The sequence below is a fragment of the Paramormyrops kingsleyae genome, chromosome 23 (genome assembly GCF_048594095.1).
Source record: "Paramormyrops kingsleyae isolate MSU_618 chromosome 23, PKINGS_0.4, whole genome shotgun sequence".
NCBI lineage: Eukaryota > Metazoa > Chordata > Actinopteri > Osteoglossiformes > Mormyridae > Paramormyrops > Paramormyrops kingsleyae.
The window spans coordinates 1253003-1271084 of record NC_132819.1 but is presented as its reverse complement, the minus strand read 5'-3'; the positions used below and the strand labels follow the sequence as shown (position 1 = coordinate 1271084).

At 42.3% G+C, this 18082-nt stretch overlaps 1 protein-coding gene across 2 annotated transcripts in view; it reads left to right on the top strand.

The window, feature by feature from the left end:
- LOC111840634 (rho guanine nucleotide exchange factor 2-like) overlaps positions 1 to 17709 on the top strand; it is a 131786-nt gene extending 114077 nt beyond the window's left edge. For both annotated transcript variants that reach the window (XM_072705548.1, XM_072705547.1), the window contains exons 10-22: positions 3099 to 3216; positions 5460 to 5708; positions 5801 to 5877; positions 5985 to 6157; positions 6252 to 6319; positions 6554 to 6733; positions 8531 to 8632; positions 8787 to 8836; positions 9224 to 9265; positions 9647 to 9697; positions 10177 to 10329; positions 10631 to 10763; positions 15632 to 17709. In XM_072705548.1, coding sequence (XP_072561649.1) covers positions 3099 to 3216; positions 5460 to 5708; positions 5801 to 5877; positions 5985 to 6157; positions 6252 to 6319; positions 6554 to 6733; positions 8531 to 8632; positions 8787 to 8836; positions 9224 to 9265; positions 9647 to 9697; positions 10177 to 10329; positions 10631 to 10763; positions 15632 to 15714 — 1479 coding nt within the window. In that variant the 3' untranslated portion in view covers positions 15715 to 17709. The remainder of the gene's footprint in view (positions 1 to 3098; positions 3217 to 5459; positions 5709 to 5800; positions 5878 to 5984; positions 6158 to 6251; positions 6320 to 6553; positions 6734 to 8530; positions 8633 to 8786; positions 8837 to 9223; positions 9266 to 9646; positions 9698 to 10176; positions 10330 to 10630; positions 10764 to 15631) is intronic.
- The last annotated feature ends 373 nt before the right edge of the window (positions 17710 to 18082 follow it).

Genomic DNA, 18082 nt, shown 5'->3' with positions numbered 1-18082 from the left:
AAAAAATTGTTCCATCAGACCAAATTCTGCACTCTCACTACTCGTCATGCAATAAATACACTCACCTAAAGGATTATTAGGAACACCTGTTCAATTTCTCATGAATGCAATTATCTAATCAACCAATCACATGGCAGTTGCTTCAATGCATTTAGGGGTGTGGTCCTGGTCAAGACAATCTCCTGAACTCCAAGCTGAATGTCAGAATGGGAAAGAAAGGTGATTTAAGCAATTTTGAGCGTGGCATGGTTGTTGGTGCCAGACGGGCCGGTCTGAGATTTCACAATCTGCTCAGTTACTGGGATTTTCACGCACAACCATTTCTAGGGTTTACAAAGAATGGTGTGCAAAGGGAAAAACATCCAGTATGCGGCAGTCCTGTGGGCGAAAATGCCTTGTTGATGCTAGAGGTCAGAGGAGAATGGGCCGACTAATTCAAGCTGATAGAAGAGCAACTTTGACTGAAATAACCACTCGTTACAACCGAGGTATGCAGCAAAGCATTTGTGAAGCCACAACATGCACAACCTTGAGGTGGATGGGCTACAACAGCAGAAGACCCCACCGGGTACCACTCATCTCCACTACAAATAGGAAAAAGAGGTTACAATTTGCACGAGCTCACCAAAATTGGACAGTTGAAGACTGGAAAAATGTTGCCTGGTCTGATGAGTCTCGATTTCTGTTGAGACATTCAAATGGTAGAGTCAGAATTTGGCGTAAACAGAATGAGAACATGGATCCATCATGCCTTGTTACCACTGTGCAGGCTGGTGGTGGTGGTGTAATGGTGTGGGGGATGTTTTCTTGGCACACTTTAGGCCCCTTAGTGCCAATTGGGCATTGTTTAAATGCCACGGCCTACCTGAGCATTGTTGGGATGGCGCACAGTCACCAGATCTCAACCCAATAGAGCATCTTTGGGATGTTGTGGAATGGGAGCTTCGTGCCCTGGATGCGCATCCCACAAATCTCCATCAACTGCAAGATGCTATCCTATCAATATGGGTCAACATTTCTAAAGAATGCTTTCAGCACATTGTTGAATCAATGCCATGTAGAATTAAGGCAGTTCTGAAGGCGAAAGGGGGTCAAACACTGTATTAGTATGGTGTTCCTAATAATCCTTTAGGTGAGTGTATATAAAGCCTATAAAAATCATATCTCAGCACTCCAATTAATTCCAAAATAATTCAAATAAAAATGTACCCATAATACAAAGGTCAACCATGAAATGCAATGTCTGAAATTGAGAAAAAAAAAATCTGTTAAGATAATATGAACAGGAAGATATTTATGCGTAGCGTGCATACTCCCATCATCCTAGCTCTTTGTACTGGCGTATACCCTTAAAATGAGCTTACAAACATTTCAAGTTGCAAACGGCCGTTCAGAACGTAACTCGTTCGTGAGTAGAGGAGTATCTGTATTTTATGGAGATCAAATAATACAGAATATCATTATACAGTAAGAATCACACGTGAACTCAACCCAGAAGGTTCCCTGTCGGCTATGGGGATCGAACCAGGAAATTTCACGGTAACAGCATAAACCACTGTACCACCGTTATAGGCACTTGTAAGATTTACATAACTTACACATTTAGTCTGTCTGCAATTCTTTGCCCAGCCAGCTCCCTGGCTTTATTTATGGCCACAGTATTGTCTTTTTTAGTGATTACATCTATGTATTATTCATACAGCTCCATCAGCAGCGTTGGTTCTGTAGCGGAAAAAAAAACCCCACCGGTTTCATTTTACACGCTTTCCGACTCATTTGATCAGTCTATCGTGCATCCATTCATTTGGGCTTCTTAAATATCTTGGGTGTGTGCACCAAGTCAGACTATCCAAGTCTGTCTTGTATGAGCCTTGATTAGTTAAAGCTGAACTGTGTTAGTGGAACGACATGAGGCTAAGTTTAGGGATGGCGCTAGTTTGAGTCTGACTTTTTAGAGAAAGTCTGGCTTTCTTTAGCTACTTTCATATAATACCACTTCTCATCGAAGCAAATATCTAATCAGCTAGTCATATGTCAGCAGCACAGTTTATAAAATCATGCAGAGACAGGTCAGGCTTTTTCTAATGCCCACATCAATCTGCAGAAATTGGGAAGAAAGGTCATTTAAGTGATTTATTTGACCGTGAACTCTGGATGCACAACTTGTCAAACCTTGAAGAACATGCTACAGCAGCAGAAGATTCCAGTGGGTGCCTGTCAGCTAAGAACAGGAAACTGAGGCTACAATGGGCACAGGCTCACCAAAATGAAAAAGATTGCAAAAACATTGTCTGGTCAGGTGTGTCTCGCTTTATGCTGTGACATTGAGATGGTAGGATCAGAATTTGGCATAAACAACATGAAAGCTTGGATCCATCCTGCCTTGTATCAATAATTCAGGCTGGTAATGGTGGTGTAATGGAATGGGAGATATTTTCTTTGCACGCTTTGGGCCCCTTAGTACCACTTGAGCATTGTTTAAATGCCACAGCCTACCACAGTATTGTTGATGACCATGTCCATCCCTTTATGACCAAAGTGTACCCAGCTTCTAATGGCTGCTTCCAGCAGGATAACGTCCACAAAGCTCCTATCATCTCAGTCTGTTTCCTTGAAGATGACACTGTATTCAAATGGCCTCCACAGTCACCAGATCTTAATCCAATAGTGCACTTTTAGGCTGCAGTGGAATGGGAGATTCACATCATGAAGGTTTAGCCGACAAATCTGCAGCAGATGCATGAAACTATTATGTCAACATGGACCAAAGTTTCAAGTGTTTCAAGCACCTTGTTGAATCTGTGCAACAAAGAATTAAGGCAGTTGTGAAGACAAAAGGGCATACTAGTAAGGTGTACTTAATATAGTGGCCATTGACTGTATAAGACGTATAGTGTATACCAGGGGTGGGGAACCTGTACCATGGAGGGCTGGTGTGGATGTGGGTTTTTGGAATGGCCTCTCAATCAGCCTGCATCCACACCGGCCCTCCACGCAACAGGCTCCCCACCACTGGTGTATACTATGCTAGACAGGCTTTGCTATATGTTATTCCTGATCATTCTGATTTTAAGCATGATTTCCATCCACTTCGGCAGAGGGTGAGTCGGGGCCAGCTGCTACGTCGCCATGGTGTACAGGAGTGCATTCTGCTGGTCACCCAACGTATTACCAAGTATCCTGTCCTGGTCCAGCGCATCTTAGATAACAGCAGTGGTGAGGCTCCTTGTAAACACGGCACTATGCAGTCCATATCTAGGCTTGTGACAACGGTGTTAGATATACAGTCCAATTAAGAATCTGATCCAACCTGAAAGATTATTTTAAAATATGGACAATGCTGATTTTAAAAATGCTGTGTTAATATTTTATAAGTGTGTTCTCAGTTTTTCCACTTGGGGGAGCACTATAGTGGTAATGGGAATAAAATACACTGCTCAAAAAAATAAAAGGAACACTATTTAATCAGAGTGTAGCATCAAGTCAATTAAACTTCTGGGATATTGACCTGGTCATTTAAGTAGCATAGGGGGTTATTAATCAGTTTCAGCTGCTTTGGTGTTAATGAAATTAACAACAGGTGCATTAGAGGGGCAACAATGAGATGACCCCCAAAACAGGAATGGTTTAACAGGTGGAGGCCACTGACATTTTTCTCTCTCCTCATCTTTTCTGACTATTTTTTCTTTTGACTACGGTCAGTGTCACTACTGGTAGCATGAGGCGATACCTAGACCCTACAGAGGTTGCACAGGTAGTCCAACTCCTCCAGGATGGCACATCTATACGTGCCATGTCCAGAAGGTTTGCTGTGTCTCCCAGCATAGTCTCAAGGGCATAGTGTAGATTCCAGGAGAAAGGCAGTTACTCTAGGAGAGCTGGACATGGCCGTAGAAGGTCCTTAACCCGTCAGCAGGACCAGTATCTGCTCCTTAGTGCAAGGAGGAACAGGATGAGCACTGCTAGACCCCTACAAAATGACCTCCAGCAAGCCACTGGTGTGAATGTTTCTGGCCTGACATCCTCTAGTGAACCCTGTGCTCACTGCCCGGCACCATGGAGCTCGATTGGCATTTGCCATAGAATACCAGAATTGGCAGGTCCGCCACTGGTGCCTTGTGCTTTTCACAGATGAGAGCAGGTTCACCCTAAGCACATGTGACAGATGTGAAAGGGTCTGTAGAAGCCGTGGAGAATGTTATGCTGCCTGTAACATTGTTCAGCATGACCGGTTTGGTGGGTCAGTGATGGTCTGGGGAGGCATATCCATGGAGGGTTGTACCGACCACTACAGGCTAGACAATGGCACCTTGACTGCCTTTAGGTATCGTGATGAAATCCTTGGACCCACTGCCAGACCCTGCTGATGCAGTGGGTCCTGGGTTCCTCCGGGTGCACAACAATATTAGGCCTCATGGCAAGATTATGCAAGCAGTTCCTGGAAGTCGAAGGAATTGATCATTGACTGGCTCCCACACTCGCCTGACCTAAACCCAATAGAACACCTCTGGGACAATATGTTTCGATCCATCTGATGCCACCAAGTTGCACCTCAGATTGTCCAGGAGCTCAGTGATGCCCTGGTCTATATCTGGGTGGAGATCCCCTTGGACATATTCCGTCGTCTCATTAGGAGCATTCCCCAACATTGTCAGGCATGCAAACAAGCATGTGGGGGCCATACAAACTACTGAGTATGATTTTGAGTTGCTGCAATGAAATTTCACCAAAATGGACTAGCCTGCCACATAATTTTTTTCATTTTGATTTTGAGGCTTTGAATTAAGCCCTCTGTCGGTTGATAATTTTCATTTTCATCAAATGATGTGTGGCATCCTTTTGATCCTAGCACATTACCTAGTTCATTTCAGTATAGATATTCAGCATGATTTTCTTTCCCATTGTGATGTGTTCCTTTAATTTTTTGAGCAGTGTGGTGCCAATTATTCCTCACCATGCTGAACAATCCAACACCTTGCAAGGGCAACTGAGAACACTCAAAATAAATGAATTGCTGATGCAACTAAAGAGACAGCAGTTCGTTTCTGTTTGGAGTTGTAAGAGTAGTGATGCAACGATGAAAACCATCTGCCTAAATTCCAAAACAATGAGAAATGCAGCTTCAGACATGAATTTAGATCCTGCCAGTTTTTTCCTTTATTCATCATCACTTGGTAAATAACTGATTAAGCTGCACTGGATGTCAGATGTAGGTGCCTGGCATCTTCTCTGGCTACTCAGAATGTACCACGTTATCTCATTTCTTGCATGAATGTGCCATTAGCCTCCTACACATGGATTTTCTGGGTTCAGCCTACTTACGATTGGACTGGATGCAACATGGCCCATTACCTGGATGGAGTTTGACACCCCAAGTTTATCTGAACAGCAGATTGCACTCTACTTGTGCAGAGCTGGGATGACGGAAAGTAACCTGATCTACTCACCCATGCCCATAGGTAGCCAGCAGGAGGCCTCTGCTCTCAACCAAGCACTAACGCTGATCCGGGAGTTGCTGACTTCTGTGGACCAGCAGGTGCTGGAGTTGGAGCACAGCCAGCGGCTGCAGGAGATCCAGGCCCGGATGGACCCGCGGGGAGAGGCCCAGGTGCGGGGTGGAGGGTTGTTCCGTGTGGCCGAGCTGATGAGGCGGCAGCTCATACACGAGGGAACACTGCTGTGGAAGACTGGAGGATCCCGGCTGAAAGGTGGGGAGGGGGAAGAGTGTGAGCTGGGCATGAGGGGTGTACACATCCAGTGTGTGAATTATTAACGCTGCCCTACCTATCTCTGCTCACAGATGTCCAGGTCTTGCTGATGACAGACATCCTGGTATTCCTGCAGGAAAAAGACCAGAAGTTCATTTTCCCATCCCTGGTCAGTGTGACCTGATGAGCGCAGCCCCACCTGCTGGCTGGCTATATCCTACAGTTCCAGCTCAATAAACCCTCTTGGTTTCTGCTCCCCCCCTCCCCCACCCCCAGGACAAGCCACCCATCCTGGCCCTGAGGAACCTTATCGTGAGGGACATCGCCAACCAGGAACGTGGCATGTTCCTCATCAGTGATGCCGCCCCGCCAGAGATGTATGAGCTGCATGCGTCTTCCCGGGACGACCGGAACACTTGGATGAGGCTCATTCAGCAGGCTGTTAGCAGGTGGCTGATGTGTTTCCTTCACACCTGTTCACACAGCCCTGTCACACACAGTGTTACCTGTGCATGTGACTCTGTCTCTCTCTTTGCACTGCAGCTGCCCATCCAGGGAGGTTTTCCCACTGATTGAGACAGAGAACAAGGCCCGACTGCGAAGACTCCGAGGTCTCAGACTCCATGTCTACTGTTCAGGGCTGGATCAGTCCCTTTCTGGGCCTTAAACAAAATTTGATTAACCAAATTATTATTTGTCATCTTCCTTTCCATTCTGACAAGCTGATCAGATGCCCGGGTGGCCGCTGTGCCTTGTGCAGGCCCTAACAGTATTCCATATTAATCTCTCTGTAGTTTCTCCTCACTTTCTCTGTGGTGTAACCACCATCTCTCTCTGTCCCACAGCTGATATCCAGCAGAAAGACCGGGAGCTGCTAGAACTTCTGCAGGAGAGGGTGACCCTGTTCTCAGAGCTGGCAGAGGTGACAGGGGTCACCCTACCTTCCAGTTCCCAAAATCTTTTCAGAGCAGACAGTCCCCAGGCCCCATGCGGGGAAAAGCTGTTGATGGAGGCCATTGCAGAGGGTGCGTGAGTCAGAGGGCTGGGACAAGCTGGGGACAGATGGAGTACTACTTACTCTAAATAATCTGGACACAAACAGTAGATTATCTCATAATTATACTACGGGACCGTTGAATGCTTGAATCTGATTGGCTGACGAACGTTCTGAGGTGTGCAATTATTTTCAGGGAAACGCACGGCGAACGTAGTTCCAGGCAGCTCTCTTGACCGCATTACAGTTCCATATCACTTCGCATAGTTAACTGTAATAACGGGAATTAGCATACAGTACCTATACAGCACACAGGACTAACAAAAACAACATGACAGACGATTTTCCGAAAGTAAATTTTAATATTTACGGTGAATATGAAACTTTCAACAACTGGGCTGCAGCAGTATTAGACAGTCCAGATGAAAAACAACATAAACGGAAGCGGATATCAAAGGCAGCCGGCAACAACAAAAGACATAAAACGATCAGCGAAGAACAGCTAGACATACTCGAGGGAGAAAAACACCAAAAAAACAACAGCTAATGACGTTTTGGAACTAGCAAAAGAGTCGTTGGATGAGATGCGGAAGAAATAATCCTACTCACAATAGCGATTTAAGTAGAAAAACCGGACGAATCCCTTGAAATATATCATCTGATCGATGTCTTGAGGTGTGGCAACCGTAGTATAAGCGGAATAATTGACTCCGGACCGTTGAATTATTAGAAAAATAATGCACACCCGAGGTGTAACGGCCACTCCGCTTCGCGTCGTGGCCGCATCACCACCTCGGGTGTGCATTATTTTTCTAATAATTCAACGGCCCGTCGTCAATTATTCCTTACATCAGTAGCCAGTGATTTCAATATATTGACCCATTTACCCATTTCTGCTTTTAATATTGAGCACACAGAAATATTGCCTATAGAGAAGATTTACTGCAAAGTAATACTGCAAAGTAAAAACCTATGGATGGTAATGTTGCAGCCTGCAGATCACCCCACTTTTTGCCATTTCAGGCTTTGAGGGGCACCTCCTCACATTTAGGGGGCTGCAGAGTGTGGCCTTCTCAGCAGCTAGTAAAACGGTGTTGTGTCAGAGCTGTGTGAGATCCTTGGTTTCTAATGAGTTGAGAGGTAGGCCTGATACCAGGTGTTCCTCTCTGTTCCTGAGGGTCTACAGCCTTCATGGAGACTTTTTTATAAAGCTCCCTTACCCAAGCGCTCAGGAGACCTGCAGTGGAGGATCCTGCACTATGTGTTGGGTACCAACACGTTTGTGTCGAAATTCAACCCTGATGTTACTCCACTTTGTGTTTTCTGTCACAATGTAGATACTGTGTTCCACGCTTTTTCTGAGTGTTCCAGACTGCTTCCACTCTTTCAGCTCCTGAGTCGAGTTCTGAGAGAGTTCGGCCTGTCTTTTAACCTGATTATGTTTGTTTTTGGCTGTAAATACTCTAAGACTCGCCGTTCTAAGTGTGTTTTGGTAAATTTCTTAGTGGGACAGGAAAAGCTGGCTGTGTGGAAATCTTTCAGACTGAAGTCGAAGGGGCAAGACACAGATCTGCTCCAGCTGTTCAAAGCTCTTTTGGAATCTCGATCTGGAGTTGAGTTTGTGTTTTATGAAAGTACAGACAATGTCCCTGCTTTTGAAAAGAAGTGGTGTGTTAATCCAGACTTTGTTTCTGTTCATACAGGTGTGCTACATGTGAACTGGTGATTGTGGGTTCTTTCAGCTTGTGTTTCTAATAGTGTATAAATAAAGGGGGTTAAAAGTCTCTCTCTCTCTCTCTCTCTCTCTCTCTCTCTCTCTGGCACTCAGTGGACAACTTGAGTGAACTACTGATGGGCTCCATTGCTGATGATGTCCAGCCACCTCGTTGTCCCAACAGTGACCTGAACCACAAGGGGGAACTAGTTATCAGTGAGTGTCAGTTGCTTTGTTTAACAGCTGCATTAATGTAATGCCCCCACCCCCCCTCCACATTTTTTTTGCAATTTTCTACAACTAATTCATTATCCATAGCTGTTATTAATATGCTTCATAATTACCAGTTCCCCCCTTTTCTCATTGACAGATGGACAGATGATGTCCATTAATGGAACACTCGACAGCCCATCACATAAGGTGAGGTTGCGCTGTACCATTAATGATTCTGACTTCCAACTTCTGTTCCACAGGCCATGTTGTGTGTGTGTGTGCGCGCGTGCGTGTGTGCATGCGCATGCATGTGTGTGTATGTGTGTGTGTGTGTGTAGGTTCCATTGTGGGAACCATATGTCCCTACCATGTGTGACTAAAACCTATTTTAGCTTTGTGGGGACCACTTTTTTGTTCCCCACAAGGGGAAACTAAATTTTATAAAATTCTGTGACTGCAATCTAAAAACTTCAAAAAGTCTTGCATTTGTTTTGTTACTTTTGGTGAAGGTTAGGGCTGGGTAGGGTTTTTTCCACAGAAATGAATGGAGAGTCCTAACATGTGGTAAATATTGTTTTGTATTTACCTCCACAGGACAGAAATGGGAATCAGCTAGAGGACAGGGCCTTGAAAGAGGTTTGTATAGCCTGAATGGCATTGATCACAGTTGCTGTAGATACATCTTGTTTTCATTGGTAGGTGAAACTTTGGAGTTGTCATAGTAGTACTGCCATAAAAAGATGATAGGTATAGTACACACTAGTGGCCAAAATTGCGGAAACACTTTCAATTTATAGAGATTGCAGAACTTTATTCCAATTAATTTAGTTACTTATTTAATCATCCAATGTATGATATTTGTTAACATTCTTCGTTTATAAACATTATGGCCAATATTCATTCATTTTTAAAGCGTAATGCCTAAAATGCTAAGTATTTTCATAATTTTGGCCACTAGTGTAGACTTTAAGACTGTGCTCTTACTGTGTTATGCTGTGTGATGCTGCTTTCCTTTAGGAGGTGTGTCGTAGACTGGTGAACCTCAGTGCCCAGCTGCATGCTCTACAGGTCAGTTACTGCTCTACTTGAAGGAGTTGAATTTACATGACAGTAAATAAATGTCCTAAATATAAATAATGGTTGTCACAAGGGTTGGTCATCACAAGTGAATATAACCTCCCAAGAGATCTCCCAAAGATTTTTTAAAAATTATTAGCGTATTTCACTCCCCCATGTGCTGCTTTAAGTGGTTTCTGTAGCAGTAATGGGGAATAATGGAGTGGTGAGTTTCAAGAGGTGATCTCTGTTCTGACAGATGTATGGATCCTATGACCTGTCGTCCTACTTTTTTACTTACAAAATGTAGATGCATCCACTCACCTGATTATAGTGGGTCAGCAGCACCAGGCACGTTGCATGGATATGAATCCATTGTTGGACACACATCCATATGTCATGGATATTTTAGAGGTGCAAATTCAGCTGAACAATTCTGCCTTTGTAGGCACTAACCATGTGGCCTACCAAATTCTTTGCTTCTATTTCAGGGGGCAGTGATACGCCAGGACTCCGTGGTGGAGCTCTGCCTTCAGGAGGGCACAGTCTCTCCACTTGTCCTGGCTCCAAGCATAAGCACAGACAAGGGACTGACCCAACTGCAGCCAGGGCAGCAGCAGCACGGCATCTCACAGGCAGATCAGGTGAGGACCAACACTGTGAGGCTGAACTGAAGAGGACCAAGGAGGTACTAAGATGCTAAACTGGAGCAGAACATATTTGGGCCAAAGGCACAGGTTCAGCTCAGCTTTGTCTCGGGATCAGTCCAGGTTTGTATCTAGATCAACTCTGACATGCTTTAGGATCTGTCCAATCATGTATAAAGATTAACTTAGGTGTCACACAGAATCAGCCAAATCGTGTGTAAAGATCAACTCAGGTTATTCAGGATCAGCTATGTTAGCAGAGGTTCAGAGTTTTTTTTCCCTGTCCCTTCTTATACAGGTCCTTCCGCATGGTCAAGGAAGCAACATTAAGCTCCTACCTGTTTGTCCATCACAAGAAGGCCCCAGTGTGGCAGCAGAGCCATTGGAAAAAGGGGATGGCAGTGCCCCCACCCAGCCTGGCAGCCCAAGGGGTTAGTGCAGCAAAAACGCAAGAGACCAGACCCATCAAACATATGGTGCTTGTAAACATTGCTGGGGATGAGGTCCGCTCCAAAACAGGAGCTTGTCGAGTTGGCCCTCAAACCCACTATAAAAATGGTAATATTTTCAGGGGATTAGGGTGGAATTGTTAATTTTATCTATGGTGTAACACTATGCTTTGCAGAGCTCCTGAAGGGACCTGTGCAAAAACGTAAAATGCTCATATTTTTGCATGTGCACCTGACAGTTTCACATGCACACCTGATAGTTTCGCATGCGTACCACTTATAGTGGTACCTGATAGTTTTGCGTGGCCCGTGCACTCCAGTTATCAGTTCCGGAAGCCAGTGGGACTAAACCTGATGTTTTTTTTAATAATTGCAAGGTGTCCATTCACTACCAATGACACCAAGTCACAGCTATTTAGTTTTATAGTTATTAGTCCATTAATTCTACCCTTTGTACTTTGAATGGGCACAGTACAATGCACACCATTTAATTATCAGACTATGTATTTTTATATTATTTATTAATAATTACACTGTGTCCATTTACCAAAGTGGTTAATATTAAGGGGTATACTACGATGCTGGTTTAGCTGGTTTAGCCATATTACTAGAGATTTAACACCAAATTTTTAATACTCCAAAAAGTAGCTCACTTGTATATGGTACATGTTGCCATAATAATTTAGCCTGCATGTCAGTCCTGCTATGAACCTGGATCATGAAGCCAGATTTCTTACTTAATCAGATAACTTTGAGGATAAGTAGTGGTAACTGGCTTTTTGATGTCATAACACTGGTTCAATTCTTAGCAGTGTTGGTAATAACACATTACAGAGTAACATGATACTGTAATCCCACAACTTTTGGCAGTAACGAGTAACATAACTGATTACCTTTTCAATTTAAATAGTGCAATTAAAAGTACTGAAATTTAAATGGGCTCATTATTCAATTCAATTCAATTTTATTTATATAGCGCATTAACACAACATTACATTGTCTCAATGCGCTTTACATTTCTGCCTCGTAAGGACCCCCCATTGAGTAAGCCAAAGGCAACGGTGGCAAGGAAAAACTCCCTAAGAGGAAGAAACCTTGGGAGGAACCAGACCCAAAGGGGGAGCCCATCCTCCAGGGGCCGGCAGATGAGTCAAACAAACAAGATGAAATGACTAAGCTAATACAGGGGTTGAAATATATGTCTCAATGCAGCGGCCGACCGGTGCAGGCACGTGGTGCTTGACGCACGATGGCAGGATTAATAGAGGCACAGCCGCAGGGAAGGATGGCGAGGCATCGTGTTGAGCCAAGGGCAGGCAGGTTGGAGGGTAGTTGCCGGTGGTGGAGGTAGTTGTCTTGTAGGCAGCAGAGGCATAAATTCTTCAACGACATTGTGCTCCAGGGAGCACACCCCAGAAGGGGTGAGGGAGGAAGTAAGAAAAAATTGTGTATTAGTCACAGTTGAGGAAACCAGAGGCAGTGCAAGCAAACTGATCGAGTGCAATATTCGTCTAGGCTCCGGCAGATCTGGGTATAGCAGCATGAGAAAGAGGGAGAGACAGGCGGGAACACAGGCATGGGGACTCCCTGAACATCAGCACTCTAGTGTAGAGCTAGAGTGACAGCACTGACGCCTCAGTTTATCCAAAGCCAATGACACCGATCCCCACCCAGCTCATCACCTCATACTGTTAGTCTGACTGGGAGTGAGGGACTAGCTGGAACCAGAACTAGGTTTCCTATACGCTAAGCTATACAAGTGCGTTTTTAATCTAGACTTGAAAAGCGAGAGTGTGCCTGAATCCCGCACATCCGCCAGGAGACCATTCCACAGCTGCGGAGCTCTGTAGGAGAATGCTCTGCAGCCTGCCGTAGCCCTGTCTACTTTAGGAACTAATAGATATCCTGCTCCTTGTGAACGAAGCAGGCGAGAAGGGTTGTAAGGGACCAGAAGATCATTGAGATATTGTGGTGCAAGGCCATTCAGAGCTTTGTAGGTCAATAGCAATAATTTGTAATCAATCCTAAACTTGACCGGTAGCCAGTGCAGGGAAGACAGGATAGGGCTAATGTGATCAAATTTTTTAGTTTTTGTGAGAACTCTGGCAGCTGCATTTTGTACTAACTGAAGTTTATGTAGGGATCCAGATGGACAACCCGAAAGGAGGGCATTGCAGTAGTCCAATCTAGAAGTTACAGTATAAAGGCATGTATTAGTTTTTCTGCATCTTGAAAGGAAAGCAACTTCCGAAGCTTGGCTATGTTCCGTAGATGGTAAAATGCCGTACTGGTAATGCTATTTATGTGAGCACTGAAGCAGAGGTCGGAGTCTACCAGGACACCAAGATTTCTGACCACTGTTTTAAATTGAGTAGGGAGGCCGCTAGGGTTGGGGTTTACAAACTTATTGCGGGCATCCTTAGGACCGATTAAAAGAACCTCAGTTTTTTCGGTATTTTTTCGGTAGGAAATTCCTTGCCATCCAACAACGGATGTCTAGCAGACAGTCGGCTAAAGAAGAGAGCTGGGATGCGTCACTAGGTTTGACAGATAGATACAATTGTGTATCATCAGCATAACAATGAAAATTAACACTGTAATTTCTAATTATGTTACCAAGCGGTAACATATATAGATTGAACAGTAGTGGGCCCAACCCTGATCCCTGCGGGACACCATATCTTACTTTAGTGGCTATGGATGACTCATTGTTTACATGGACAAACTGGTAACGATCAGTTAAATACGAACTAAACCACAGTAGTGCTGTCCCTTTAATGCCAATCAATGTTTCCAGCCGTTCCAAAAGAATATTATGATCTACAGTATCGAATGCTGCAGTTAGATCCAGTAAGAATAATAGCGATATACAGCCACGGTCGGAAGCCATAAGCAAGTCGTTTATCACTTTGACTAAGGCCGTTTCTGTGCTATGATTGGGTCTGAAACCAGACTGATATAGCTCGTTAGCATTATTATCTTGAAGAAAGGAAGACAGCTGGTGAGCAACAACTTTCTCTAGAATTTTAGAAATGAAGGGAAGATTTGAGATGGGTCTATAGTTTCCTAAGTCACTAGGTTCAAGATTTGGTTTCTTTAGGATAGGTCTAATAACAGCCATTTTAAAAGATTTAGGAACATATCCAAGACTAAGAGATGAGTTTAACAAGTTTAACAATGTAGTGCTAATCAGTGGTGCAATTTCCTTAAGTAGATTGGTGGGTATTGGGTCAACAAGGCTAGTAGTGGGTTTGCAAGAGGAAATTAACTGAAGGAGTTCTGTCTGCACTACAGGAGTGAAACATTCAAAGGTGTTATCATTAGTACTAATAACACTAGCACTAGCAGAGGATTGGTGGTTGTGTGCAACCGTGGGCGTGCTCGTGATGGTATGTCTAATCGTGGTTATTTTATTATTAAAAAACGCAATAAAGGCATCACTACCAAGAGCTTCTGGGACTTGTGAGTTTAACATTGAACGATTCCTTGTTAACCTAGATACAGATTCAAATAGGAATTTAGGATTGGTTTTGTTATTTTCTATTAGTTTAGAGAGATACATAGACCTAGCAGTCATTACTATTTTTGCCTTGTGTGAAAATATTAATAGACAAATGCAGCCTATTCCCCTAATATTTTGATATTCAATACGTCACTCAGCCGTATGGTGGTGCAATGAATTGGTAATATTAGGTATAATGATAGATGAAATCTGACATTTGTATTGTCTTGCACTGTGTCACAACAGCAATACTAAAACAATATAACTAACCAGACAGCACACATGCAAAGGCGTGATGTCTCTGAGATGCTTGAAAATCCATTAGCAAAGCATCTCTATGAGGTCATTTGCTCTCTGGCACAATGTCACAGAGACAACACAACAATATTGATTTGATATTCCCCTGATTAAGCAGTATAACCCACAATAGGGTTATACTATATATATATATATATATATATAATCAGCATCCTGGTGATATAAGTGTGCGGTCTGGGTAAGTATGCATTAATAAGAGAAGTGAAGTAATGCACAAGTTACTTTCCTTAGTAACCAATAACTTTTATATGCAGTAATTCATAAAATAATTGAATTACTTTTCTATGAGCTTGTAAAACTAATTATCATTGTTCAGTAACTTGCACACCACTGATACATCACCACAGTAACTCATGCTCCATGCCTAACCTGCTCCGGAGCAGGTTATGTTTAAGCATCATGGATCTCAAACACTGCTTGAAGCAATCAAAGAGAGGAAGTTGATACTGTACATTACCTGATGTAATAATGGAAAATATTTAGATATGTTTTTTGAGCACAAAATAGATTTTTGCCATTCAAAATGTAAATGAGCTCACTCCAGAGTGATATAAATATAACTCCATACTCTACAGCATTATCTTTGAAGCAGAAACCCATAGGAAAGTATAAATCCCAATATTTATGATTTGGTTAAATCTGCCACTTTGTATGCTTGTAAGGTTGGACATTGGGATACCTAAATGTCTTAATCTAAGTCTGTTTTTCTTCTGTTTTGACTGAAGTTTCTTGGTAAGAGGATTTCTCATAATTGAGTCACCCGTACTTACTTTACTTTGTAAAGTTTGATTTATTAATTACACATCAATTGTTGAACCTTTTTTTAATACAAACTTGAATGAAAGTGGATGTAGTCACTGTAGTAAATGTATGGGTATTGATTCTGGTAAAGCATATTTCCACTTACTGTACAGTTTGGTCTTAAGTTCAGCTTGAAGTGGCATTAAAAAGGGCTTAAAAACTTTTAAATTTCAGATTAAAATTTCTGCAGACACCATGAAGTAGCTGTGTTCTGTATTGAACTCTTCAGATCTACAGGATATCCCAGAGGAAGGTGAGAATGGCCCAGAAGTACGGGAGCCCCAGGCCGACACAGGCTCCTCCTGTAGATAACCACATCTCTGCCGAGATCCAGAACCTGCAACTGGAGCTGAACCCGGACCTCAGTACCAAACCCACTGGACCTGAATGCCTTCACCCAATTTTCAGTCTGTACCTCAAATGTTGCATGTGCATTAATCACCAGCCTCCATTTAAACACTTTTGACATATGGTACAGGTCATAATTGATCATGTTATATGATGTGACATTTGCCTCTGTCTGCATTTCGTCACTTTCTGTCTGTTTCTCATTCCTTAAAAAGATGCATATTATCTAACAATGTTACAGCATTGTATGCATTTAAAATGTATTAGTCCTCGTCTTCTTAATCATTTCATTTTTCTGTCTGTTCTTGAAAAAGGCTACTATTACTGTTTTACTTTTTGAAGGGAAATAATGGAGAAAGATAAAAGAACTGATTTGCGATCCTTGGTGTTGATTAAAAAAAAGCCATGGGAGTCTTTTTAGAAATAAAATACGAAGGAAGAGTGATGTCTGCGTCCCTCTATGGCCTTATATGGCTAACAAAGAATTAATTACCTGCACTAACCATAGTAAAATGCACAACATGCATTCTGCTAATAGTATTAGTCAAAATCAAAAAAGCAAAAGGTTAATGAAATCACTTTTGTTATTATAAGGAAAAAAAACACAAGGAGAGTGAACTACGAATTCAAAGAGCTGCTGCCACAGTTTGGCATGATTTATTTTTTTTTAACAGGGTGAACTAAAATAAAAAGCACCCAGTATAGACTGGGGACCTAAACCAGGTAGCAGTACATAGTATGAGGTTAAGCAAAGATTAACTTTAAAGGGCTCTGATTACTTCTTCAGAGTCAATAAGAACATTTGTATTGTATAAGTGAATTTATGTTATTTGTTATATATTATATGTAAACTGTGTATTTGTGTATAAATATATTAGCATTATTTGAAAATTGAGTAAATTCTTGTACTTAGAATTTTACACTACTTAGATCAGTTTTCTGTGTTTGGCCGTCATGCATGTTTGTATACAAATTTAAATGTAAAAGCTGGTAGACTTAGGAAGTTTGATTTCCACTGATTGATGGCACCTGGGCATTTTATGCATGACCTCACAGCACCAGTACAGTTCAGCATTACATTTAAAATGCTTTTTTAATTATACTTTTATACTATTTACAGTACAATGTGCAGTACCAGCACTGACAGCACCAGCACTCTACACAGATCAAACTATTTTAATAATGTGGTTCATTCAGTGTATTTCATACCTCATGACACATTAATATTGTGGGATTTACTGACTGACTTAAATGTCTGAATTATTAAACGGCCTGTCTAGGTAGACATTGAAACTAATGTAGAGTTAATGCTAGTGTTTCTGTCAGAATTCACAGTGAACTGATTGCAAGGTCGTTGTGTATGTAACAGAAACACTGGTTGTGAAAAATTCTATGTAGCACAGGAGGAACCTGCTATCTGCTGTGTTAATGAGCAGCCAATTCAGGACATCTTTGATTGTTACTTTCAGCTGGTTGTTTTTAAGCGATAATTTGTATCTATGTTTGTAAATATATCCGCTGTACTTGCTTTAATGCAAAGAGCAGAAGAACATTCAATTGCTAAGCAATCAGCCAGTATTGAGTATGAACTGCTCTGATCACCAGGACTCTAGAATCACTACTGGTCAGTGTGAGAAGGGTTCAACTTATTGTATGTTTCTGTTTTTGAATATTTGTCTGTTTTATACCTGCAGTGTGTACTGTGTATTTCAATTTAACAAAGCCACAGTCCTGCTGACCTAAGAAAACTGTAACTGTTCTGTTTTCTAGCTAATCCTGAATTGTTTTTGTGCCCTAATGCTGTACTTTGAGAACGTCCCTCTGTGTATGAATTGAAGCATTTCAGTTCAGCTTTCTAGTTTGCTAGTGTTGGTTTGTTTTAGCAAGCTGGACTTGTCATGCATTTCTCAGGCCCTCAGGAGCCTGTGTAGCTGGTAATAAAAACTGCTCTTAGAATGATGTCATGCTGTCCTCCTATGTCTTTACAGGCTAGTTTTATTGTGGATATGTACATTACAGCAAAACATTTTTCCAGCTACTAATCTTAATTTTACATGAGTTTATAAATATTTTATGTACAGCTGGGGAATTTTAACATTTGTGATGGTTAAACAGTGAAGAAAAAGATTAGATGATATATTTTATTGTTTTCAGGGGAAATTTACAGTATTTGCATATAGCAGCAAGGTACATAAAGTACACACATCCAGACAAAAAGCAGAAAAACTTAAGACAGATTGCCAGGACAGTGCACACAGTGCACATAAAGTACAGGACACACAGTACAGATAAAGTGCACACAAACAAACAAAAAGCTGCATAACTCAAGACA